The sequence below is a fragment of the Marmota flaviventris genome, chromosome 1, assembly GCF_047511675.1.
Source record: "Marmota flaviventris isolate mMarFla1 chromosome 1, mMarFla1.hap1, whole genome shotgun sequence".
NCBI classification, from domain to species: Eukaryota; Metazoa; Chordata; class Mammalia; order Rodentia; family Sciuridae; genus Marmota; species Marmota flaviventris.
The window spans coordinates 137611875-137638394 of record NC_092498.1 but is presented as its reverse complement, the minus strand read 5'-3'; the positions used below and the strand labels follow the sequence as shown (position 1 = coordinate 137638394).

General features: G+C 40.5%; 1 protein-coding gene across 2 annotated transcripts; it reads left to right on the top strand.

The window, feature by feature from the left end:
* The first annotated feature begins 954 nt into the window (after positions 1–954).
* Anapc7 (anaphase promoting complex subunit 7) lies at positions 955–26008 on the top strand. Of its 2 annotated transcripts, none has more exons than XM_027949132.2 (11): positions 955–1142; positions 6016–6202; positions 8832–8951; positions 14039–14150; positions 15242–15395; positions 16040–16182; positions 17894–18011; positions 19004–19200; positions 22391–22615; positions 23487–23637; positions 25226–26008. In XM_027949132.2, the coding sequence occupies exons 1-11, from the start codon at positions 1042–1044 to the stop codon at positions 25413–25415; spliced, it is 1698 nt and encodes a 565-aa protein (XP_027804933.2). In that variant the 5' UTR covers positions 955–1041; the 3' UTR covers positions 25416–26008. The 2 variants fall into 2 exon arrangements, with proteins under 2 accessions (XP_027804933.2, XP_071472847.1); XM_071616746.1 differs by lacking the exon at positions 955–1142 and adding an exon at positions 12270–12309 and having other exon boundaries at positions 6114–6202.
* The last annotated feature ends 512 nt before the right edge of the window (positions 26009–26520 follow it).

The window sequence follows — 26520 nt, the reverse complement described above, 5'->3', positions numbered from 1 at the left end:
TATGTGTTTCTTTGCACCTGTTTCTTTGGAATCAAATGAAACATAGACTAAGATATGTGTTTCCTTCAAGAAATGGGTGACAAACCATTATAGTTGAACGCAGGTAGTAATAGTGAAAAAAATTCCGATTTTTAAAAAATTGAAATAAGGGGCCTCATTCAATTACCTACTTGGTCCTTATATACACTTGAGTTTTCGATGCAGTAGGTTTATCTGTGTAATTTAGGAATCTGAAGTCAGAACATCTCACTCCAAGTCCAACCATTTACAAACCTGAGCCCAAAATTCAAGCAGGCATCTTCGGTTTCTTCATCTGCAAAGACGGAATGTCAGTTTCAACTCTGTGGCTTGTTTATGAGCATCCGATGCAATCACTAGTGCAAAACTTTTTGTGAAATGTTAACTGTACGAGACAAACTCTGGTTAAAAGGGCTACCAACTCATGCTTGGGCCTATATTTTATTCACACTAATCCAGTGAGTCATTTCACCGGGTATCAGGCTCTGGATTCAAGGCGAGAAGCCTGAAACTGTCAGACACACAAAAGTCTCGGGGGTGTGGCGGGCGGAGGGGGTGTGGCGCCTTCGGCTGGTGCGCACGCGCGACTGCAAAAGCAGTTAGGTCCGCCCTTGGCGCCTATTCCAAAGTTTTCCCGCACTCCATTTGCTTTTATTATGATAAATGCCAATATATTTTAAATTTCGGAGATACACAGACTCCCCCAGACTCACTTCAATATCCTTACTGAGGTGCCTTTCGTCCCATTGTACGCCCACCGCAAAGTTTGCAGTTTAGGACGATGATGTAATTTTGCGTAAAAACAACGAACCCTCCTACCCCCCAGCTCCCGGGAGTAGCGAGCCGCTGAGCTGCTTTTTACTCAGGCACCTCCGCAGTTACCTATTTCCTTGGGGGCGGTGCCGCGTGTGGACCCGATGGACCCCGGCGGCGCCGCCATTTTGGAGTCTTCGGAAAGGAAAAATTGTCTGCCGGCTTTTCGCGCCGCTACAGCCGCAACTGCCTGCGGTTTTGCCGGGCAGAATGAATGTGATAGACCATGTGCGGGACATGGCGGCCGCGGGGCTACACTCCAACGTGCGGCTTCTCAGCAGCTTGCTACTTACAATGAGTAATAACAACCCGTGAGTTGAGGCGGGGAGCGGCCTGGCCTGAGGAGAGCGGCGGCGGTTTGGGAGCCGGGGCCGAGGCGGTATTCTGGCGGGATCCTCGGTCAGCCGCGGCCTCCGCTGACAGCCGACGCGGGAACGCGAGTAGTGTCCCGGGGGCCGGCGCCGCGGTGCGCTTCCGCCGAGGATGTGGCGAGCGCTGGCTCCGGAGAATGGAAGGCGGAGGCCGAGGTCCACGCTGGCGGCGCTTTCCCACAAGTTGGGAGCGAAGGGTTTCCTGAGGCTTCTGTTGCAGGATAAAGCGATTGTCGCATCGCTGGGCTGAATCCTCCCCTCCCGGCTCCTTCCCAAGAACGGGTTTTCTCTCGCTGCCGCTCTGACCCAGTGCCCTGGTTTTTATGTCCTTGTCCTACATCTGAGATGGGTATTTTCCCCCGCAGGGCCCGCTCTTTTAACCTTGGAACCCCCTATAAACGGGAGGTTTCGTTGATGGGGCAGGGGAGTGGCGCCTAATTTTAAGGACTTGGGAGCTGTGAGAGCCGCGTTCCCTTCCTTTTTCGCTGCCGTGTATTAAGTCTTAGGTGAAGCACAGGGTTCATCCTTGAGCTTCCGCCCCACCTGCCTTCCCCATCCCATCTCTTCCCCAGTGCCCTGGCTTCCTGGGCTCTGTGTTCTGGTGCTGGACCGCATAAGCAGGCTCTCAAGTCGGGCTCTTGTACTTGCTGTTTGGAATCCTCACCTCAGGGCTGCCTCCTGGTTTAGGTTTCAGCTCAGATACCCTCTTAGCCACTCTGACCCCAAAAGTACAGTTGCCCTATTTTGAAGAAGCACAGCGCCCATGCCATAGCTCTGTGCTGATGTGCTAAGGACATGCATATGGAGATAGGGAAGTGAAGTACTTTGATCAAGTTCACACATCTAGTAGGTACAGAAGTCTCCATTCTGACCCCCACAGTCTGCTGCCTCCTTATAGCATTATAATGAAATCGACTCTGCACCCTTTTGTGTTTGGCCTGCTCTAGAAGGTGGTCCAGGTCAGAGAGGAAAGGGCTGTGAAGTGCCTGCAGTGCAGTGGCTGCGCCCTATTTCACTTCCACTAGTGCGCTTTGGGCCTCAGTGGTTAAAATCATCCTTTACGGCCATCTACTTAGTGTTGACAGTGAGGAACACTGGCCTCTGTCTGCCTTTTGTGTTTATTCTGGAGACTTTTACTTGGTTCTGAGTGATTTCTCAGAGCATCAAGTTTTCACTTCTGGGGATTAATACACTTTACATTACTCTTGGTTATTGATGATGTGACAGGATAGTTTGAAGCAGTTTGGTGATTTGGCTAGATTAAGTTTAGTTAGCCTGAGCTTTTTCACATTAGGTTAGATTGGCAGTTCTTAGTTTCAGCAAATGTTTAAGTTCTGATCTTTTATCATTATTATATTTTGAAATTCATTGAATAGGCAATACATACACTGAAAAAAAATTAATCAGTAGAGAATTTGTGTGCAGATCAATCTCTGAGTCTTGAACCTTCCTGCCACCATTTTTCTTCTCCAGAGGCAACAACTATTAGGTTTTCCATGTATCATTCCAGAGATTGTGTGTGTGTGTGTGTGTGTAAGTGTATAATAGGCAAGTATGTTATGTAAGTATCTGAATGCTTCCTGTGGATGTAGTAATATTTATCAAATGATTATTTATCACTGAATACAAAAAAGTAGTTACTGCTCATTGAATACATTGAGTCTGGGTGTTGGAAAAGCTCTTAAGTCATCTGAACTATCCCTTTTACTCTTCGAATTTTCTTTCATATATAAATAAGTATATATAGTAGATGGGCACAGCACCTTTATTTTAATGTGATGCTGAGGATTGAACCCACTGCCTCACACATGCTAGGCAAACACTCTCCTGAGCTACAACTCCAGTCCTCCTTGAATTTTCCTTATAACTTTATATCCAGTGTTTAGCCTGCTATCCTTTTTCGGTGGTGGTGGTGGTGGGGGGGCAGGGGCATTGTTGGGAATCTCCAGGCCTTGTGCATGCTAGGCAATCACTCTACCAGCGAACTACATCTCCAGTACCTCCCCCTTTTTTTTCAAAGATATAATCCACATATCATAGAATTAATCATTTTAAAGAGAACAGTTCTGGGGACTGAGGTTGTGGCTCAGCGGTAAAGTGCTTGCCTAGCACATGTGGGGTGCTGGGTTCGATCCTCTGCACCACATAAAAATGAAAAGTATTGTGTCCAACTACAACTGAAAAACAAAATACTAAAACAAACAAACAAAAAACAGTTCTATGGGTTTTAGGGTATTCATAGTGTTGTACCACTAATTCCAGAACATTTCATCATCTCCAAAAGAAATCTCTTAGCAGTCATTCCCCCATCCGTTTTACCCTGGCAGTCACTAATCTATGATACCTGTTCTTTTTTTTTTTTTTTAAAGAGAGAGTGTGTGTGAGAGAGAGAGAGAGAATTTTTTAATGTTTATTTTTTAAATTTTTTGTGGACACAACATCTTTGTTTGTATGTGGTGCTGAGGATTGAACCCGGGCCGCCCGCATGCCAAGTGAGCGCGCTACCTCTTGAGCCACATCCCTAGCCCAATACCTGTTCTTTTTTAAAAAACATTTTTCAGTTGTAGTTTTGATATAATACCTTTATTTTATTTATTTTTTATGTGGTGCTGAGGATCAAACCCAGTGCCTCACACATGGCTAGGCAAGCGTTCCACCACTGAGCCACAGCCCCATCCCCTTGTACCTGTTCTTGATATACCTTGGTTTGTTGGCATATTAACTGTATACAAAGTTCTTTGACTCTGTCCTTTCATTTTAAGCAGTTATGGTTTTTATCTGTCAAAAGTGTGTAAATTTGGGCTGAGGATATAGCTTAATTGTAGAGTGCTTGCTTTGCATGCACAAGGCCCTGGGTTCAATTCCCAGCACCACACACACATACACACACATAAATACACACACAAAAGTGTAAATTTATCTTGAGAAGGAGGAGTGGAAGGAGTCAGGAGAATCGTGAGTTCAAAGCCAGCCTCAGCAACTTAGCAAGGCCCTGAGCAACTCAGTGAGACACTGTTTAAATAAAATACAAAAAAGGGCTAAGGGGGCTGGGGTTGTGGCTCAGTGGTAAAGCACTTGCCAGCATGCATGAGTCCCTGGGTTCAATCCTCAGCACCGCATAAAAATAAATAAATAAAAGATTAATTGACAACTAAAAAATATTTAAAAAGGGGACGCTGGGAATGTGGCTCAGTGGTTAAGTGCTCTGGGGTTCAATATCCACTCCCCACCCTCCCAAAAAAAGGAGGTTGGGGTTAGGGGTGCAGCTACTGCTTGCCTGACATAAAGAGGTCCTGGGTTCATTTGATCCTCAGCACTATAAAAAGCAAGAGAATGGTAGCCAGACAGTTATAGTGTTTGTGAACATATTGAAGGTTAAAGAAATAGTTTTGAAACATACCAGTTCCTTTAATTGTCTTAAAATTCCTGAGACTTAAGGGGATAAGAATGCTTCTGTTGAGCAGGCATGGTGGCTCATGCCAGTAATCCCAGAAGCTCAGGAGGCTGAGGCAAGAAGATTCAAAGTTTGGGGCCAGCCTGGGCAACTTAGACCCTGGGTCAAAAAGTAAAAAGGACTGGGGTGTACGTCAGTGGTAGAATGTCTCTGGATTCAATCCCCAGTATCGTGCAAAAAGAGAGAGAGAGGAAAAAAAAAAGGATGCTTCTAGTGCGAGTAAAGTTTACTCTTCCTTTTTAATTTATTTGTTTTGTGGTGTTAGGGATCAAACCTAGAACCTCATACATGCTAGGCAAATGCTTTACCAGTGAGCTACATCCAAAGTCTTAAAAGTTTACTTTTGCATGTAAAATTAAAAAGACTTTGGGGCTGGGGATGTGGCTCAAGTGGTAACATGTTCGCCTAACATGCGTGAGGCACTGGGTTCGATTCTCAGCACCACATAAAAACAAAGATATTGTGTCCACCTTAAAAAAATAAAAAAATAAATATTAAAAATAAAAAGACTATCAAACATAGTCAGTCCTCGTTCTGTCCCACTCTGTCCCATTTGCTGTTTCATTCTATTCTCAGACTGATATTTTCTTCAGTATTTCAAGAGTTTTGAGGTCCAATTCTCTTTATTCATCCCCTTCCTAGGAAGGATGGGTGAAGTTTCTCTTTTCCAGGTCTTCAGCCCTTTTTTGGTAGTATTAGTTGTCATTGTGATTGCTCTCCTTTGTTAGTATTATCCTTAAAACTTGATGTTAGGAGCTTGTGGATGAATATATATCAGACTGTTAAAAGGGTTTGGAGCAAAAAAGGGGAGGAAAAGATACTTTTTTTCTGTATATCTGTATTCGGTTTTTATAGATATCATTGCATTTATATTAAATAAAGAACAATTTTAGTTACATTAAAACAGCAATTTAGGGCTGGGGATGTGGCTCAAGCCGTAGCACGCTCGCCTGGCATGCTTGTGGCCCAGGTTCGATCCTCAGCACCACATACAAACAAAGATGTTGTGTCCACCGGAAGCTGAAAAATAAATATTAAAAAAAATTCTCTCTCTCTCTCTCTCTCTCTCTCTCTCTCTCTCTCTCTCTCTCTCAAAAACAAAACAAAACAAAAAACCAAAAAAAAACAAAACAAAACCCCCCCCCAGCAATTTAAGGCAGTATCCTAGATATGTTGGTTATAGTAACATAGGGTTTATTTCTCATGTCTCTCAGTTTAGGGACAGGCCCTTAAGGTGTATTAACATTTTTTAAACTGCCATTATTCAAAGCTTTGTGCTAGACTTATATGAACACTAAGGTGTTCTTTCTAATATTTCAAAATAACCCACGTAGGGGGTGTACTTTCTTTGTTTTCTAGTGAGTTATTCTCCCCATCTCAGAAGTATCAGCTTTTGGTGTATCATTCGGATTCTCTCTTTCATGATAAGGAATATCGGAATGCTGTAAGTAAGTATGCTATGGCTTTACAGCAAAAGAAAGCCCTAAGTAAAACTTCAAAAGTGAGACCTTCAACTGGAAATTCTGCTTCTACTCCACAAAGTCAGGTAATTTTAGATAAAGTTGTGAGTTTTTTCTTTGTTTTTCCAGGGTTGGGGAAGGGGGCTGTGCTGGGAATTGAACCTGACACCTCATGTATGCTGAGCATATTGTCTGCCACTGAGATACACTGTCAGCCCCAAGACAGGTAATTCAGAAGATGACTGACTAGATAAAGAAGATGATAAAATAAAAAGTAATTCAAAAGGAAACTGAACAGCGAGACAAAGATGAAAAACTACTTAGATGTAGGAACCTACCCAACCAAGCATTAAAGGACAAGAGCAAAATTCTTGTGGATGTATCTAAAATGTAAACCGCATAAACAAAGTTATGCATCATTCTTCCTTTTTATAGAAACAGAGCTTAAAATGTAAGGTGCTTTGTGATTTTAATGAAAATGCAGCTTGTAAAATGTCATTCAGTTGTTAGGCCTGTGTGAGAACACAGTGAAATTTATGGGGAAGAATTTAAAAATTTCTGGCAGTTTTGGTTGCTTGATAGTTAAATAAATTTAAGCAATAAAATTGCAGTGTCTTCACCATTTGACCATATTATTCCATTGCTAGGAATTAATCCTAATAACAAATTCACAAAAGGTTTTCAGGGATGCAGTATTGTTTATAAGAAGAAACTGGAAACAAAAGTGCTTATAAGCAGGTTCAGATTTCATGAAGTAATGTGATGAATTATTGAAAAAAGACAAATGAGGTTAAAGTATATGTGCTGATTTGAAAATGACTATGTACTAGTAAAATAAGGTTTGAAGCAATATGTCAATACTATTTTTATTTGAAGGTGAGAATTTAGAGATACATAAATACATCCTGATATATGTTTTAAAATATATGTGGATAATGAGCTTGAAAATATTTCGTGTATGAAGGAAATAAATTTAAGTGGAAAACTAGGGAAAGAAAACATTTTGCTTTTTTTTAAAAGGTGAAATTATGCCTAACTTTATTTTTTTTTTTTCATTTTTTTGTTTTATTGTTTTAATTAGTTATACATGACAGTACAATGATCTTGACATATCATACATTTGAATCAGATGGGGTATAATTTCTCATTTTTCTGAGTGTACAGGTTGCAGAATCACATTGGTCATGCAGTCAGGTATATACATACAGCAGTAATAATGTCTATTTTATTCTGCTGTCCTTCCTTTCCCCCCTTCCCCTCCCCTCCCCTCTCCTCCCATCACTTCTCTCTACCCAATCTAATATGACACAGTTCTTTTTTTTTTTTCTTTTGACATTTTGCTTTTTAGTTTGAATCTGTTTTTAAATTTCTTAGTATACATAAAATGTTAGGTGAACTATAAGTGAAATTATCAGTCACAGTTTTTCTGCTTTAAATTTTTTCACATTAGAAAGAAAAATTAATTTTTTTTAACCTGTTCAGCTTCATCTTTTTGTTTTGAAATATTAATTTTTTTGTTGTACACATACCTTTATTTTGTTTGTTTTTATGTAGTGCTGAGGATCGAACCCAGGGCATCCCATGTGCTAGGCGAGTGCTCTACCACTGAGCCACAACCCCAGCCCCTTCATCTGGTTTTATTTATCTTTATGTAAAATCTTTGCTTTCTATTATTAATGATGAGCTGATTGCAGGATTTTCTTTTATTTTTTGACACTAAATGGAAGTCATGTATATTACCCAGATAGAATCATTCATAAAAATAGTTAATATGTAGAGTATTCCATTTGCAAAGTATGATGCTAAACCTCTTTTGTGTGTGTGTATACTGGAGATTGCAGGGGCACTTTACCACTGAGCAACATCCCCAGCCCTTTTTTATTTTATTTTATTTATTTATTTTTTGAGACAGGGTCTTGCTGAATTGCTTAGGGCCTCGCATCTTGAACTTGCAGTACTCTTACCTCAGCCTCCTGAGTTGCTGAGATTACAGACATGAACCACCATGCCTGGCTTGTTGCTGTTTTTTGTTGGTACTGGTGATTGAATACAGTACCTCATGTATGCTAAGCAAGCACTCTGCCACTGAGCCACCTCTCCTAGGCCTCCATTCATTCTCACCCCTCCTCTCCCTTCCCCTTTGTTTTCATACTCAGTTGCCCAGGCTATTCTCAAACTTGTTATCTTTTCTGCCTGGGATCACAGGCTTTGCTAAACTTTTACTTTTCATATAACTTAATTGAATCTTCATGGAAGTTTTTAAAAATTAAGATATAACTCACATGCTGTTATTTCATCCTTTTTAACGTATACGATTCAGTGAGTTTTAGTATAATCACAAGTATTATCTAACTCCAGACATTTTCATCACTATAGAAAGAAAGCTCATGCCTTTTGGCATTCATTCTACATTCTCACATTCTTACCCTTCTCCCCAGCCCCAGTCCCCAGCCCCTTGGCAATCACTAACTTTTTTTCTTTTTTTGTCCTTGGGGATTGAATCCGGGGATGCTTTACCACTGAGCTACATCCCCAGACCTTTTGCCTTTTTTTTTTTTTTTAATTTTGATACAGGGTCTTGCTAATTTGCTGAGGCTTTCCTGAAACTTGTGATCCTCCTCCCTCAGCCTTCCAAGTTGCTGCAATTATAAGTGTGTGTTGCTGCACCTGGCTTGAGACCATATTTTCAAGAATTGCTTTTTCATTGTCTCCTAGTGTCTTCCATCTGAAATTGAAGTGAAATATAAAATGGCTGAATGTTATACAATGCTAAAACAAGACAAAGATGCCATTGCTATACTTGATGGGATCCCTTCAAGACAAAGAACTCCCAAAGTAAGTTCAATTAGCAGATTGTTACGTGATTCTTCCTCTGCAGCCCTCCCTTCTCTTCCATGTTTTCTCTGTTCTTTAGGAAGGCCATCTGAACATTGTATTCATGACTGTCTCACTTTCTTCTGCTGTTAATGAAGTAGAGATTTAGAGGTGAATGACCTTCTTAAGAGACCTGAAAATTCAGCTGATGAGTAATAACAGCTGGACAATGTTATGAGTATATATTCTTTGGTATTTGTTTCTGTGGGGAAGAATGATTTGCAAAATGCTTCCAGGTGGCAAAACCACTTTTTTTAGAACTTCATTTTTTGTATTCCATAGATGTATCCATTTGATAGTGGGAATGATTTTATTCTTTCATTTTCAAATTGTACATAAGTGTGAAATATATGTTTGTGTTTGATTTGGCAGCATGTTATAGTGAAGAGTGTACCTTTAGCTGAAGTCAGAGATCTGGTGTCTTTTTTGCATCTAGGGCACATGTGACTTACATACAATTTAAGGTTGGGCAAATTAACAATCTCTGGTCTTCTTTTTTTTTTTTTTAAACCTTATTTATAAAATAGGATAATAAAAATCTGTTAATTTTTGTGACAACTGAATTGTGAATTGAGTTCATGTATATAAAAATACCTTTTTTTTTTTTGGTACTAGGGATTGAACCCAGGGGCACTTAACCACTTAGCCACATCCCCAACCCTTTTTATTTTTTATTTGAGACAGCATCTTGCTAAGTTGCTTGTGTTGAACTTGCAGTCCTCCTGCCTTAGCCTCCCAAGTTGCTGGGATTACAGGCATGTGCCATCACACCTGCCATAAACCCATGCTTTGTGCATATAAGACAAGTGCTCTACCATTTAGCTACATCTCCAGCCCTAAAAATACATTTTTTAAATTGTTTTTTTTTTTTTTTAATTGTAGATGGATACATCTTTATTTGGTGCTGAGGATTGAACCCAGGGCTTCATGAATATGAAACAAGCATTCCACCACTGAGCTACAATGCCAACCTTAAAAATACATTTTTGGGGGTGGGGGATGGGTAACCAAGAATTGAACTCAGGGACACTTGACCACTGAGCCACATTCCCAGCCCTGTTTTGTATTTTATTTAGAGACAGGGTCTCACTGAGTTACTCAGCACCTTGCTTTTGCTGAGATTGACTTTAAACTTTCGATCCTTCTGCCTCAGCCTCCTGAGCCACTGGCATTACAGGTGTGCACCACCACACCTGGCTTAACTAAAAATACTGTTCTGTTGGGCTGGGGTTGTAGCTCAGTGGTAGAGCACTCACCTAGCATGTGCAAGGCCCTGGGTTCTATCCTCAGTACCACATAAAAATAAATAAATAAAGTTAATGTATTCAACTACAATTAAAAAATAAATATTTTAAAAAATTACTGTTATGTAGAGAACATTGGGTGTCTTTATCAAATTTTTTGAAGCCCCCTTTAGAAGAATAGTGTGAATCCTTGCTCTGAGTATTTAATTCATGTCAGAATTTTTTTGTTTGGTACTGGGGATTGAACCCAGGAGCACTTTGCCACTGAGCTATATTCTCAACTGTTGTTATTTTTTATTTTGAGAAAAGATCTCACTGAGTTGCTGAGATGGGCTTAGAACTTGTGATCCTCTTGCCTCAGCCTCCTAAGTCTCTGAAATTATGGGCATGTGCCACCATATCTGGCTAGAATTTAATATCCCAGGTTATCACCTGTCCTTACTTAATTGAAAAATTTTTTTGTGCAATTTGTGTTTAACAATGAGGAATTTAATAAGTATTCTGTGTACAGCTAGGCACAGTGGCCTAGGCCTATAGTCCCAGCTGCTTTGGAAGCTGAGGCAGAAGGGTGGCAAGTTTGAGGCCAGCTTCAGCAACTTACGAAGACCCTGTCTCAAAATTAAAAATAAAAAGGACTGAAAGCCTGGAGTTGTAACTCAGTGGTGAGAACTCCCCTGGGTTCAATCTCCAGTATCACCACCACCAAAAAAAAAAAAAAAAAGAAAAAGAAAAGAAAAGTCTTCACATCCTCCTGCACCTGAAGACCAGGAATCTAAACAGTAGAAACCTGGTGTAGTTAAATTAGTACATCTTATGTGTTGCTGCATTTTCCAGACAACCCAACTTGATGAGAACATGTTTAAGTTTCTCCTGACATTAAAGATTATTTACTATTTTGAATTGGTTATTTCTGGAGGTTTTTTGTTTATTTGTTGTTTTTTGTTGCTGGGGTTTAAACCCAGGCCCTCGAGCATGCTAAGCTTGTGTTCTACCACTGAACTCCATTCCCAGCTCTATTTTTCTGAATTTTATTTATTTAGTTTTACATATTAGGGATCATACTCTAGGGCCTCACACATAATAGGCAAACACCATACCACTGATCTGCATCCCCAATCTGTTTTAAAATTAAGATATTTCCTCATGGGGCTGGGGTTGTGGCTCAGTGGTAGAGTGCTCACTTAGCAAGTGTGAAGCACTGGGTTTAATCCTCAGGACTATAAAAAAATAAATAAATAGATGGGGTTGTGGCTCAGTGGCAGAGCGCTTGCCTGGCATGTGTGAGGTGCTGGGTTTGATCTTCAGCACCACATAAAAATAAAGTATTGTGTCCATCTACAACTAAAAATTTAAAAAAACAAAAACCCTCAACAACTTGGAAGTAGCTGGGTGTAATGTTGTCTGCGTGTAATCCTGGTGACTCTGGAGTATAAGGCAGGAGCTGATCACAAGTTCTAGATCGGCTTCAGCAACTTAGGAAGATCCTTGGCAACTTAGTGAGATCCTGTCTCAAAGAGGGCTGGGGATGTCGCTCAGTGGTAAAGTATCCCTGGGTTCAATTCAATACCAAAAAAAAAAAGAAATCCAAATACTTAGAAGTGTATTATGGACCAGTTTGTCTCTTAATAGGTTTGGATGCTATATATTAAATTTCATTCTAGTATTCTATGAGTTTTTTCCTATCTGAGAATTAATTTCTTGCATGTATGAGGAAGCGTCTGCTGCTGTACTCAAGGCCTTTTGGAAGAAGCTATTTTGATTATAAACTTTGAACGACACTATTCATTATCAGAAATGCATTGTAATCTCCTTCTTATTGACTTGGTGTTTGGGGACATTTTTGGAAACCAGTAAAGGCAAAGAAATTTGATTTTATGGCATCCAATGCTTGATGTTTGCAATCATTATTTTAAGAGGGTCTAGAGGAGTCTGTATTTGTTAGGAGTACAGTAGAGCTCTTGTAGCCAGGAGCAAGCAAACATGTGCCTCAAAAATAAACCTATGATATTTACAGTTTTTCTTTCTTGTCCGTTAGGGAGTTAACTGGCTCCTCAGTCTGTGTAAAGGACAAGGAAGTGAGTCAAAATACGTCTAAATGAACATCTGTTAATGTATGGTAAACACCACCACACATTCCCTCACACTTAAAGGAAAATTCCAGTGTTAGATTATTCTATCTTGGCAAATCTTCAACTTTTAAGAGTAAGCATACCAACACACAATTCCTCAATTTTTAGGAAATAATGACTACTTGGGTTTAGAACTGGTGGAATGTGTCTTTACCGTTTTCCCAAATAAGGATCCGTTTTAAAAATTGACTTTTCCTCTCAGTAGCACTTAAAACTTGTTCTTTTGAGTGACAGTTAAGTAGTTTAAAGGAAATTTTGATATTTGTTGAGACAAATGGCTCATCAGTTTGTTAATATCAAGCAGTCAAGGAAGAATCTTAAATTTAACCTTTCAAAAGAATATTTTGAAGTATTGGCACTAATACTGGAGTTTTCCTTTAAGTACCTTCCTTTGCATATTCAAAATAGCCTAAAATGAAATATCTGAAGCCAAATAAAAAATAATTTTATTTCGAGTGTTTTATTATTTCATCATTTGGATTAGTGTGGATTCATACTATTCTGGGATGTTTTATACATTGTAGGTCTGTAATTGAAACAGATGTTCTTCAGAGCACTCTTTTGAGTAAATACCTGGCATGCCAAGTCACAGATAATTGAAGATATTTGGGGATTGACTTTTTTCTTGTGTCTTCATATTGACTGCTTCCTTAGGTTAATGATCTGCCCAACACAGTGTTGTGTTTAAATTGAAACAGTGGGTTTTTTCTTTGTACTATTAAGATCATTTATCCCTTTTCTGTAATTTCCACATTGTTTGTCACTTTTAGATTTTCTTTGTTGTGTTCTCAGGAAGGATTACTGATAAGAAAACTTTACTTAGTTACTTACTTAAATTGTGTTAAAATGCAGATGTCTGCACTGGATTTAAATAGTGTAGCTATTCACTAGATCATGGTAATTTCTATAGGTCAGTTTGAGTTGAATTTTTGTAACATGATTTTGGCAAGTCAGTATTTAAGGGTAAAAGCTTTGTTAGAAAGGCCAGATTCTAGTCACTAGTGTAATTGTCAAAAAAGAAGCCAAGTATTTTACCTCTGTATCTGTCATTTCCTTTTGGGGAAAAATTCATCTGATCCTTTTTAACTAGTTATGCCAAGAGTTCTTTGCTTTCTTATGTCTCAGTATTAATTGAATTTAAAGTATTTGAATGTATGCACTTCTTGGATAGTTCAAGAATGAATTAAGGTAACTAGAATTCTGGAATTTACCAAATGAATGTCATTTCCATTTCTAGAGGCAGCATCTTTGGTCCAGATATTACTGGAAGTTTTAGTTAGGTAAATGAGAGGGTAATGTGACTTTTTCCTTTTAGGAATGGGAGGACTTAGAAAAAGCAAGGATAGTAATGTAATTTATTCTTTGCTTGAAGAATAGAGTTGGTCTTTTTTTTTTTTTTTTTAATTTTTTTTAGTTGTAGATGGACACAACATCTTTATTTTTACATGGTGCTCAGGATCGAACCCAGGGCCTCACGTGTGCAAGGCAAGCGCTCTAGCATTGAGCTACAACCCAGCCCAGGATTGGTCTTTCTTTCTTTGCACAGAGCTCTGGGTAGATTTTCCAGTAAAAAGTAGAGTAGTAGCTAGTAATAAAAATCAGAACTTTTTGATGGTGAGATTTTTTTTTTTGCAATACAATATTATCTTATTGTTCTTTATTTTTGATTATACAGATAAACATGATGCTGGCAAACCTGTACAGGAAGGCTGGTCAGGAGCGCCCTTCAGTCACCAGCTACAAGGAAGTACTGCGGCAGTGCCCATTAGCTCTTGATGCCATTCTAGGTACAGTTAATTTTCTGCCTGTTTTCCTAGAGTGTCAACTGTCAAAGATAGTGGTTCCCGATATGTTAGAATATTTTTTGTTTGTTTTTAATGATACTGGGGTTGAACTTAGTGACACTATACCACTGATCTATATAGCCTCTGTCCTTTTTTTTTAATTTTTTTAAGATGTTGATAAACCTTTATTTATTCATTTATTTATATGCAGTGCTGAAAATGGAACCCAGTGCCTCACTAGGCAAGCACTCTGTCACTAAGCCACAACTCTAACCCTCCTTTTTTTTAATTTTTTAAGACAGGGTCTCACTATCTTACTGAGGTTTGGCCCGCTTATAATAACTTGTAATCCTCCTGGGTCAGACTCCCTAGTTAGTGGGATCAGGTATAAGTCGCCATGCCTGGCAGAATAGAGTTTTTAAAAAATTCCCTACATCATCGCATATTCAATCAAGGAAAAAAAATTATTTGTTTATTTATTTTGAGATAGGGTCTTACTAAGTTCCTGGGGCTGGTCTTCAGCTTGCGATTCTTCTGCCTCAGTCTCCCAGATGTGTGCCACCATGCCCTGCTTCTGTCAAGAAATATTAAGCAATCTTCTGGGGCTAGGGATGTAGCTCAGTTGTAAAGCACATGTTTAGCATGCTCAAGGCCTTGGGTTTGAGCCCCAGCACCGAAAATAATAAGTTATTGTATTTCTGTCATATGTGTTTTTTGTTGTTGTTATTGTTATGTTGTTTTTTGTTTTGTTTTTTAGTGCTGGAGCTCTAATCCAGGACTTTGCTTTTACTAGACAAGCACTCTACCACTGAGTTACACCTCCAGTCCCTAGTATTTTTTTTTTTTTTTTTTTTAGTTTTAGATGGACACAATACCTTTATTTTATTTGTTTATTTTTATGTGATGCCAGGGAATGAACCCAGTGCCTCATTCATGCTAGGCAAGCGCTCTACCACTGAGCTACAACTCTGGCTCCCTTGTGTCTTTATTAGATAGGGAAGGGGGCTTGTAGCGTAGGGAAGTTGTAGACTGTTTCTTGCACTGTGGAAGAGGGCATTGCCTCACCACTTTTTTCCTGTTTTCTGCTGGGTTAGGTTTGCTATCCCTTTCTGTAAAAGGTGCAGAGGTGGCATCAATGACTATGAATGTGATCCAAACTGTGCCTAACTTGGACTGGCTCTCTGTGTGGATCAAAGCATATGCTTTTGTGCACACTGGTGACAACTCAAGAGCAATCAATACCATCTGGTAAGAACCACAGCATTAATTCCCTGTTCATGAGGCCCTTTCCTCATCTGGAAGTCTGATGTGTTTAAATTAGTAAAACAGAAAAATGAAGTGCTTATTTCTTGGTTTGTAGCAGTTGTCCTTGGGCTTTGTTAGTTGGAAATAAAATAATCCCTGTTGGAAACCTATAAAAATGTACAGCTGGACTGAGTTCAGATCTATATGCAAAGGTAAAGAGCAAACTGCCATTTTGTGTCATGCTTAAACCTAGAAGAAAACCTTTTTGATCTCCCTGGAAGCATGGTTTATTGCAGCATTTAACCTAGATTGCCCCCTTAGGACTGGGCTTTTCCTTCTATTTGGATATAGTCCAAGAACAAGAGACGGGAGTTTTTGTATTATGCAAAGCCATCCAGTTGAGTAATAAATAGCTGTCACTTGTGAATGACATTGCATTCAGCTCCATGTAGTGTATGTTGTCCATTGAAAAACTGCAACAAGGAATTTCTTTCTAGGTAGTGAGTAGTGTCTGCTTTATTGTGTATATTCAAAGTCTTATGAAAGCTTTCTTGCATACAGAAAAAAAAGTAGTGTCTCTATGCCAGATCCTCTGATTAAGCAATTAAGGGTCTAATTGTAAGATTCACTGTTTAATATCTTTTAAGTTCATTGGAGAAAAAGTCCTTATTGCGAGATAATGTGGACCTACTAGGAAGCTTGGCAGATCTGTACTTCAGAGTTGGAGACAATAAAAACTCTGTCCTCAAGTTTGAACAGGCACAAATGCTGGATCCTTATCTGATAAAAGGTGAGTAATTCTTGGGGCAAGATGAGAGTGTCTATAGAGGGGCAGATCAGAAGATAGGCAAGAAATGTGGCATGAACAGATACTGTTTTTCAGGGAAAATTTTTTTGAGGCTTATTACATTGGTCTTTTACTCTTTATTTATTTATTTTTTAAGTTCCTGGCACGTCTTTTTAACATTTTGGTGATTCATTTTAAGCAGTTATTTTTGCTTGAATTCAAGTACAGTCTCCTCACAGACGTTACTTGGCTTTTTTTTTTTTTTTTTTTTTTCCCTTTTGGAGAGAGTCATAGCTCTTTCTTATGAATTATAAATTTATGATGTGCCTGATTTGGATGGCATCCCAAGAACCATAATATCATGTTAGGGAATTTAGTTGTACTGTTTCTGTAGCATAATTAAAAGAGAGTAAGAAAAGGATTAGGAGCAGACAATAGGAAAACCATTGATCTGAAAGAAGATTGCAGCTGAAGGAAGGAGGCATCGGGCCTTTGAAAAACTGGCTGTCAGGTGACTGGCAGTGAGTTTGTGCTCAGGAATAGTGAGAAATATGATCAGCTAGATAGGCTGACGTCTGTTTGTAAGGCCCCAGAGAGACCGTTAGAAAAATATGCCTTGTAACAATAAGCAGCCTTACAGACTTTTTTTTTTTTTTTTTCTTTTTGGTTTTGGGAATTGATTCCAGGAGTATTTTACCACTGAGGCTGTGAGGCTGCATCCCTATCCCTGCCTCTCCCACCTTTTTTTTTTTAAGACAGTCTCACTATCACCAAGTTGCTAAGGCTGGCCTTGGACTTGTGATCCTTCTCTTTTAGCATCCCAAGCAGCTGATTTCAGGCGTGTGCCACTGTGCCTGGCCAGTATGGCAAACTCTTAATAAGAGGAGGGAGGGGAATTTTCACAAGCAAGCAGATGAGGGAACAGATACAGAAGGATGAATTTGTTTGTCTAAGCCTCCCTCCTGCCTAGTGTTTATTCCTGTTCTCTAAGCTGCCTAATCCTGTGATGAAAATGGGCTTTAGAAAAATTAGTCTGGCAGTAGTTGGCAGCTTAGAGTCAGAAGCATAAACTCAAGACTTTGAGCCAGAGGAAGTATTGCTATAATTTTGGCTTGAAAGGAAATTTTAATGGGAATCTGAAGGGATAACAGAAGAATGGTGGCAAGAGATGGGTATGGGTGACAGCAAGTCTAGGCCCTTTTTATAGACTGCTAGTGAGAACGAAGTGGGATCAGGGGAGCACAATGATACAGGAGTAAGGAGGGGTGGGGATCTTTAATGAGCTACATTCTAGAATGAACTACAAGCTTTTTCTGGAGTAGGCCAACTTTTTGTGAGACTGACTTTTTCAGCATAGTAGAGCTCGGAGGGAGCATTTATTTGATGCCTTTTTTTGGGCCCTTTCTGGTTATTCATTAGGAGAGCTGTATATCACACCACAGAAATAGGGGCAAACAGTTCCTGAAAACAACAGGCTTTCAAATTGTGAGATATATCCTTCTGCTTCTTTGCCTGTTTTATTTTGGATGAGTTTTCCTTTTTAATAGTCATTTTGTAGGGAAGTGGTTGTGGAGGAGTCCATGATGATGGAAAAAGCTCAGACCCTAGAGCAGCGGGAACCTCAGTGTGGGTCTGCTTGTTAGATCCTACTCCTTTTTAATTACTTCTTTGATTAGATTAAAGGGCCTCTTCTCATCCTGTCCTCCTTTTTTAGGGATGGATGTATATGGCTACCTCCTGGCACGAGAAGGGCGGCTAGAGGATGTGGAGAACCTTGGCTGCCGTCTTTTCAATATTTCTGATCAGCATGCAGAACCCTGGGTGGTCTCTGGGTATGTTTGTGCATTCCCTTTTCTGCCTGGTTTTCAGTAGATTCTTTAAAGAGATTGTAGGTATATGAATTGAAAGCACTAGTTTAAGAGATAATCAGGCTGTGCCCAGTGACATATGCCTAGTAATCCTGGGACTGGAGAGGTTGAGGTAGGAGGATTCCAAGAACAAAATAAAAAATAAAAAGGGCTGGGGTATAGCTCAGTGGCCTAGTTCCTGGATTTAATCCCCAGTTATCACCAAAAAAAGAGAGGGGAAGGGAGATAATCAGGCCTGAATCAAATCATGACATTTGATTTTGTTTTGTGATATAAGGATTGAACCTAAGTCTATGGTGTACTAGGCAAGTACTCTTCCACTGAGTTTCATCTCTGGCCTGTGACATATGATTTTAGATGCATATTGACCTCTCTGGGTTTTTTTTTTCCCCTCAGTTGGAAAATGGGCTAATAACTTCCTACCCTACTACTAGGGGTAAGCATTAAATGACACAGTGAATGCCTCATGTTTTAGCCCTGGGCTTTACTCTGGACAACCTCCATTGTTATTTACCTCATGGTTGGGAATGTAGCTCAGTGGTAGAGTGCTTCTCTAGCAAGTGTGAGGCCCTGGGTTCAATCCCCAGCACTGCTCCCTACAAAAAAAGTAAATAAATAAAACCTGTATTGTTATTTACCTGGCTTTACAGATTCTCTGAATGTCTTTCAGCTCATAACAGGTATCCGGATCATCAGATTCTTTTCTGTTTTTTTTCCTTCCTTGTTAAGCTTTCCTCCTTAAAAATAAATAAGAAATTAAATATTAAATAAAAAATATAAATATATATATATATATTGTTTTGTTTTGTTTTGTTTTTGTTTTCACTAACATCATAGCTTATAACTATAAGTGTGGTTTATAATGAGGATCATATATAGGGCCTTCCTTCTGATTTGTGCATGAAACTTCTTTATGGTCCCTCTCAGGTAATTTCTGGTGTTTTTTTTTCCTCCAGGTGTCATAGCTTCTATAGCAAACGCTACTCCCGAGCCCTCTACTTGGGAGCCAAGGCCATTCAGCTGAACAGTAACAGTGTGCAAGCTTTGCTACTTAAAGGAGCAGCACTTAGGAACATGGGCAGAGTCCAAGAAGCAATAATCCATTTTCGGGAGGCCATACGGCTCTCACCTTGTCGCTTAGATTGTTACGAAGGTAAGATCATCATGACTAGTGGGGATTCGAAGCCATGGCAGCTGCACTCAGGTGGAAGTTTTCATCAGGCCCACAGTTCTAAACTCTTAGAGTCTATTAGAGTATTAGAGTCATCTGAGGAATCTTTTAAAAATCAAGCTGCCAGGTCACTCCAACATAGATGAGAACATGGGCTGTGAATTAGCCGCTGGTATTTTTTTAAGATCCCAGGTGGTATTAGTGTGCAGATAGATTTGGGAATTATGCATTAGGCATTTTACATTAATTAGGGGTGTCACTGGGTTTTTCACCCTGCATTTTCTAGAATGAGTTCTCCCCACCTTTTTATTTTAATATATTTTTAGTTTTAGATGGATATAATGCCTTTATTCTGTTTAGTTTGTTTGTGGTGCTGGGGCTTTGTGCATGCAAGACAAGCATTCTACCAACTGAGCCATAACCCCAACCCGTTTAGTGTTGGGGTTTTGTTGTTGTTGTTTTTAATATTTATTTTTTAGTAGTAATTGGACACAATATCTTTGTTTTATTTATTTATTTTTATGTGGTGCCGAGGATCGAACCCAGGGCCTTGCACATGCTAGATAAGCGCTCTGCCACTGAGCCATAACCCCAGCCCCCTGTTTAGTGTTTTTATGTGGTGCTGAGGATTGAACTCAGTGCCTCACGCATGCTGGGCAAGCGCTATAGCTCTGAGCCACAAACCCAGCCCCATCTCTCTGTCTTTTTTTCTGGTTTTTGGTAAGGGGATACTTGGAATAGATTTTTGTCCTTTTTTCCCCCCTTCAGATGCAGCCCAGTCATTAATGAGAATCTCTGCCAGGCCCTATGCTAAATTGCTCAGTTATGTCTTTATTTTCATACTCATCTTACCTTATCTTGGACCACAGATGTTACTGATAGAGTAACACCATATCCATGAGACAATGTTGGCTGTGGGAACTAGTTGTCCATTGTGACCTTCAGAGTGGGCATGATTGGGGTTCAGCTTTTTTGTTATATAATGTTTTAAGTTCATATGAACTGACCCTAGGAGCTCAAAGAAACTGTGCCAGCCTCAGCAACATTTGGTGACTCAGTCACAGACGTTAAAATAGATCTTACAAGATGCAGTTCCTCTAAAACATATTTTTGTAAGAATTTAAAAATAAACCTAGGAGTCTAGGAGTGATTTGATCTTAACAGGAAGATGAGTTCAAATTTGAAAGTTGGAGGAAAGAACAAATCTGCTTATATAGCCAGAGAGCTATGCTTATTGTAAATGTGTTGGGGGAATGGAAATTGCCTTTGTTCTTAAAGAAACTGCAGAAAACCAAGTCTCTGTTTTCAGATTAATTTCTTTTTTTTTTTTAAAGAGAGAGAGAGAGAAAATTTTTTAATATTTATTTTTTAGTTTTCGGCGGACAACATCTTTGTTTGTATGTGGCGCTGAGGATCGAACCCGGGCCGCACGCATGCCAGGCGAGCGCGCTACCGCTTGAGCCACATCCCCAGCCCCAGATTAAATTCTTAAACCTGAAACTGTAACTTCCCTCTAAGCTGTATTGGTCACACCAGCTCCTTTCTGCAGCACCCCTGTTTTGCCCAAGTACAGGAATGCCTTTGGATTATCCTAGTACCCCAGTGCCTGGATGGAGATAGTTAGAGCATCTGGGGGCATCAGATTTCCCCAGAGGACCAGTGAGGCTTCTCAGGCTACTCTTTGGAGATTTGGATCTTGGTAACTGGTTATGCCTTCTGGCCATCTCCAGTGGAGCTTTCTCCCTTTGCTGGTGCATGCCCTTTGATTAGTGAGGTGCATTCCCCCCACCCCACCCGCAGGGCTGGGATTGAATAAAGGGCCTCTCAGGAATTTTAGGCCAGTGCTGTACCACTGAGCTACATTCCTAGCCATTTTTATTTTTGAGATGGGATCTTTTTTTCTTTTCTTTTCTTTTCTTTTTTTTTTTTAGAGGGAGAAATGAAGTTTAATATTTATTTTTTAATTATCGGTGGACACAACATCTTTGTTTGTATGTGGTGCTGAGGATCAAACCCAGGCCGCACGCATGCCAGGCGAGTGCGCTACCACTTGAGCCACATCCCCAGCCCTTGAGATAGGGTCTTGTTAGCTCAAGCTGCCTCCAACTTGGAATCCTTCAGCCTCAGCCTCCTGAGTAGTTGGGATTTACAAGCATGGACCACTAGACCTGGCTCTTTCCATTTCCTTCTGAAGTTTCAATACTCAATAAGTAGTTGCAAACAGCTGTATTTGGAACCTAACATGTTGCCCTTTAGAGTTAGGTAATTTCTGGTTAAGTAACCATAATGTGTGGAAGAGTGTGCACGAATATTATAAATGCTGCTAGAGTGGAGGAGTTTTCAGAGAAAATCTGCCAGTGATTGTGTGGGTTTGGGGTTTAAGCTGTTTTTCTGTTTTTGATGAGTGCTTTGTGCCAAAAAGTTCTTCCCCTGTTCTCAACTTCTTGGCACAAAGAGTTGAGTTTTCTTGAAGTGGCTCCATAGGGCATCTCGCTGTGGGTGTGAAAAGAGAAATGAGCTGCCAATCTTAGTATATTGGGTCTGTCTGATTAAGTGTTTTCCACCTAATGTGAGAAGGCCCTCAGCAAGTGCCTTTGGAGATAACTTCTGTGTTTCAAGTCAGAGTCTGCCTTTCTCCCCATGTGGCTTGACAGTAGGTTCTTTAATTGATAAAATAGGACATTCATTTTTTACCCTCTCTCTTAAATATAGGTCTGCAGGTGATTGAACACAGCCAGAGAGTAATGGCTTAAGGCAGTAGAACCTTGAGTTTCATTGGAAACATTATCTCTCACTACTTTAATCTTCTGGCCACACAACAGAGTAATGATTAGTGTCACATTTGTTCTTCAGTGTTCAGATGTTCTGCCCACACGCTGCAGTTTCCTTATGCATGCTTGTTTCTTTCACTAACTGAAGGTGCATTTTCAGGGTAGGCTTTTTCCACATCTATCAAGTGCTCTGATTAGAGCGCTCCTTAGCTATTCCATCAGCACATCCTCCAGTCTAATCTCACCATCAGTTTTCCGCGGGCCTGCCCTTTGTCTAAAACTTGGAAGGTTTGCCATTTGGAACACTGTCAGAATGGAAGCTTGGCTTGATTGAACTTCTTTGTGTGTTTTATTTTTTAAGGTAATATGATTGAACTTCTTTGTGTGTTTTATTTTTTAAGGTCTCATCGAATGTTACTTAACCTCTAACAGTATTCGAGAAGCAATGGTAATGGCTAACAATGTTTACAAAACTCTAGGCGCAAATGCACAGACCCTTACCCTTTTAGCCACCGTTTGTCTAGAAGACCCAGTGACACAGGAGAAAGCCAAAACTTTGTTAGATAAAGCCCTGACCCAAAGGCCGGATTACATTAAAGCTGTGGTGAAAAAAGCAGAACTACTTAGTAAGTATGTCTTCTATTTTGCCCATTCAACATTCATTTCCTTTTTTTTTTTTTTTTAAGCTTTAGGTGGACACAGTACCTTTATTTTATTTTTATGTGGTGCTGAGGATCAAACCCAGTGCCTCACAAGGCAAGTGCTCCACCACTGAGCCTCAACATTCAGCCCCTCAACATTCACTTCTATAAAACCAAGTGTTAGTTGCACTCTCCATTCCCAGCTGGTTACAGATGACCAGATAGGTGTGTGTGCCTTTTGCAGCAGGTCTGAGGCTGCTTGAATTGGTTTAGCACACAACCAAATGTACCTGGCTTAGACTTGATTGATTTGGCTGGAATGGTCTAAATTGGTTAGTACCTGTTCAGCTTGCTTTCATCTGATTTTAGTTGTCCTGAGCTAATTTGGGCTGGTTTTAGTTTGAATTGTTTTTGAGCTATCTGGATTCTCTTATGAGAATTTTTTTTTTTTTTTTTTTAATGAAAATGTTGATTTGGGTTCATTGGCTTTCTTGCTGGCAGAGTCCTGAGATAGCAGTAAGGCATCACATGGTGAGAAATGGGGGTATGCCTTTTGTCCTGATTTATGATGACTCCTGGATTTGGGCCAGTCTAGCAAATCAATATAAAAAGCAACTTGGCGTTTTATTTGGATTAAGATCAAGAGTATCTTTGAAAAATCAGAACCCAAGCCACAAATTTCCTAATGAAATAGGAATTCAGTTGCATTTGCTCTCACTTTGTGTCACACTGTTATTCTGAGGATGGCTACAAAGAAACTGTCAGATTGTGATGGTTGTGGTTACATGTATAGAGTTGAGCTGGAAGTATGTTTTCAAAATTTTGATGAAGACAGCTAGGCTCTTTTTCTTTTCAGGTAGAGAACAGAAATATGAAGATGGAATTGCCTTGCTGAGGAATGCACTGGCTAATCAGAGTGACTGTGTCCTGCATCGGATCCTAGGAGATTTCCTTGTAGCTGTCAATGAGTATCAGGAAGCAATGGACCAGTACAGTATAGCGCTCAGGTAGGCACTCAGCCTCTGGCGGGGCAGGTAACGAAAAGGGGAGGAAAGGCAGGGAACTGTGTAGCTGGAGTTCTTGAAAGATACACACATTGCCCACAGTGGAAAGCAGAATAATAATTATAATGGCAGAAGAGTTATTTGTGAATTCAACCCTTGTGAAAAACTTTTCTTAAAGTATATTAACAACATTAAAGAGCCCATACCACTGTGGCATCCTGTTCATTCATATAGATCTTCCTGTCCTTGCCCACACACATACGTATTTTTATAGACTTATACTTAGAATATATTTTATATTCTGCATTTTCCAATCAAAGTATTGTAAGTACTTTCCCATGTTCCTACCTGCTTTAGTAGTCAAGAACTTGAATGCTTCTTCACCACTGTCATCTTGGGCAACTAACTAACATGTCCTTTTCTCTACCTTATTGGGTATTAAATGAGGATTAAATGATTATTCCAGGTAAAGCTCTTGGCACTGTGCCTGGCACATAGTAAATAATAAATAAATAGTGGTCACTGATGTGATTTCTTTGAGGGAGTCTGTGTGTCTGCAGGGTCACAGTGAGGGAATGTCTGTAATTGAGTCTGGTCACATACATCCATTCCCTCATGCAGAGGACAGTTGAACAGCACTTGTGTGCCTGGCCAGTGACCACTGGGATTGCTTAATTCCGGACGCTCTCCTCATGTGCACACTGGTGATATCACCACTCATGCTTTCCTAGCAGTCTATAGAAGGTTGGGTGGAGGCCAGAGAGCAGGAGCATTGAAGGTTTCAGAGAAGAGATGTTAGAAATCAGCCTGCATTTATGTAAATAGAAATGGGATTCCAACAGTTGTTTTAGCTGCTTTTTGGAAGCTTAAAAGCAAATGAAAAAACAACAACAACAACAACAAAGCCAGACTTTGATTAGAGGTGAATTGGCTAGGCTGGTGATGGTTACAAAGTCAAGAGGAAACATTCCCTAGAAGTCAAATAAATGAATGTTCTAGAGGCTTTGGACTTTGGGGGTTTGGCACATGTATATTCTTGGCTGCGATATGCACATGCCTGGGTAAAGGTAGCCTTGGTCCTAAGGTCTAATCTAGGAGCTTGACATCTGTTCATGGCGTGCCACAGTGTTTTTACTTGACAACTGAAATGCTGATATGTCACTGTGTCATAAGAGCACAGAGCAGTTGTTCTCACAGAAGAATAACTCTGTAACCCTGCAGCTCAAAAACCCCTACTTTTAAGAAATTACATTGAGATTTTCTGTTAATGTTTGCCACTTTTTCATTGCTGTGTCTGGTAGCCTCCTCTGGCAGAATGCTAGGGGGATAGGTATGAAAAAGTTTAAGAAACTTGTGGAGAAAAAAAAAAATCAAAGTCTTTTGAGAATTCCAAAAATTAGGAAAAGATTTTCCCTTTTTTCACTTCTGGTGGTGGAAGCCCTCAGTCCAGCCTCGGGACCCCGGGTTGTTGGGAGACACCAGGTTCTGGCAGTTGTTCTGCTCATTTCACCTCCCAGCCAGCTAGGTGACGAGTCATTCTGCTGGAAGAAGGCAGAGATTCAGGCCTCTCCTTTGTTTTGTTGTCCCCTAGTTTGGACCCCAATGACCAGAAGTCTCTAGAGGGGATGCAGAAGATGGAGAAGGAGGAGAGTCCCACAGATGCAACTCAGGAGGAAGATGTGGATGACATGGAAGGAAGTGGGGAAGAGGGGGACCTAGAGGGCAGCGACAGTGAGGCGGCCCAGTGGGCCGACCAGGAGCAGTGGTTTGGCATGCAGTGAGGGGCACCGGCTGCCCGCCTGGACCGAAGGAGCTGGAGGAGCTGCTTCCAAGAAAACAGTGACTGTGTGTGCCTGCAGCTGGGCCTCCTGCCCCTCGCTCCCGAGTTCTAGTCGGGACTTTATTTAACAGTGGGGCTGGCCAGTCTTCCATGTGTCTCCATCCTCCCCTGCTCTACCAGGGAGGACGAAGGCGTGCTCATGCTGGGGCTTTGGTCAGAGCACTTTTGATGTTTCATTGCTGAATCCAGAAGCTGGAAGAATGGAGCATTTTGTCTGTGACATGGATGGGTTTGAAGGAGTAACCCACCCTCCGAGAGGAAGAGTGTCATCTCCCAAGGACAGTAGCATGGTCTGGCCCTATCAGAGAGGGTTTCCTGGTCCCAGAAGTCATTGTCCTGTGCTGCCCATGCTCCCCTGGTGACTTGCTTCCTTCTGCAGTGGTGGTGATGCCTTTAGCTGGCAGTTGCTGTTTTGCAGAACAGCTTTCCTATTTGCTGAGCTGGTACCTTGCCTTGGTCTGAAAAGCAGGTGTGACAAGAGCATGACCAGGGTGCACCCGGGCAGTGGAGTAATAAAACTGGTTCATACAGTCATGGTGTGGGGTGGTTGGAATGGAAGCCTTTTACAGACTCTTAACTCTTTTGGCCTCTTGATCAGAATTTACTAATCCAGAATCATTTACCATAAATAGATTCCCTTTCTCCCCTAGTATTGGGAACCAGGAGGGCTGAAACCTCAGTGAGCTCATCTGGTTCATCTGTTTGCATTTTTGGTTACTAAGTTTCCCTGGGCCTGAGAGTCTTCAGCCAAACTTCACACGGTCAGTCTGGCTCCTTCACTTGGGTCCCCGGGAGGTGTCAGACCCCTAGTCCCAAATTCTCGTTAAAACAAAATTAGGCCGGGTGCAGTGGCGCATATCTGTAATCCCAATGGCTCAGGAGACTAAGACAGGAGGATCGCAAGTTCAAATCCAGCCTTAGCAACAGTGAGGCACTGTCTCTAAATAAAATACAAAATAGGACTGGGCATGTGACTCAGTGACTAAGAGCCCCCAAGTTCAATCCCTGGTACCAAAAAAAAAGAAAGAAAAAAATTAGGCTGGGCA

Coding starts and splice junctions, on each gene's coding strand:
- Anapc7 (XM_027949132.2), top strand. CDS start 1,042: ATGAATGTGATAGACCATGTGCGGGACATGGCGGCCGCGGGGCTACAC. Junction 6,203..8,831: donor CTTCTACTCCACAAAGTCAG/GTAATTTTAGAT, acceptor ATTGTCTCCTAG/TGTCTTCCATCTGAAATTGA. Junction 18,012..19,003: donor GAACCCTGGGTGGTCTCTGG/GTATGTTTGTGC, acceptor TTTTTCCTCCAG/GTGTCATAGCTTCTATAGCA.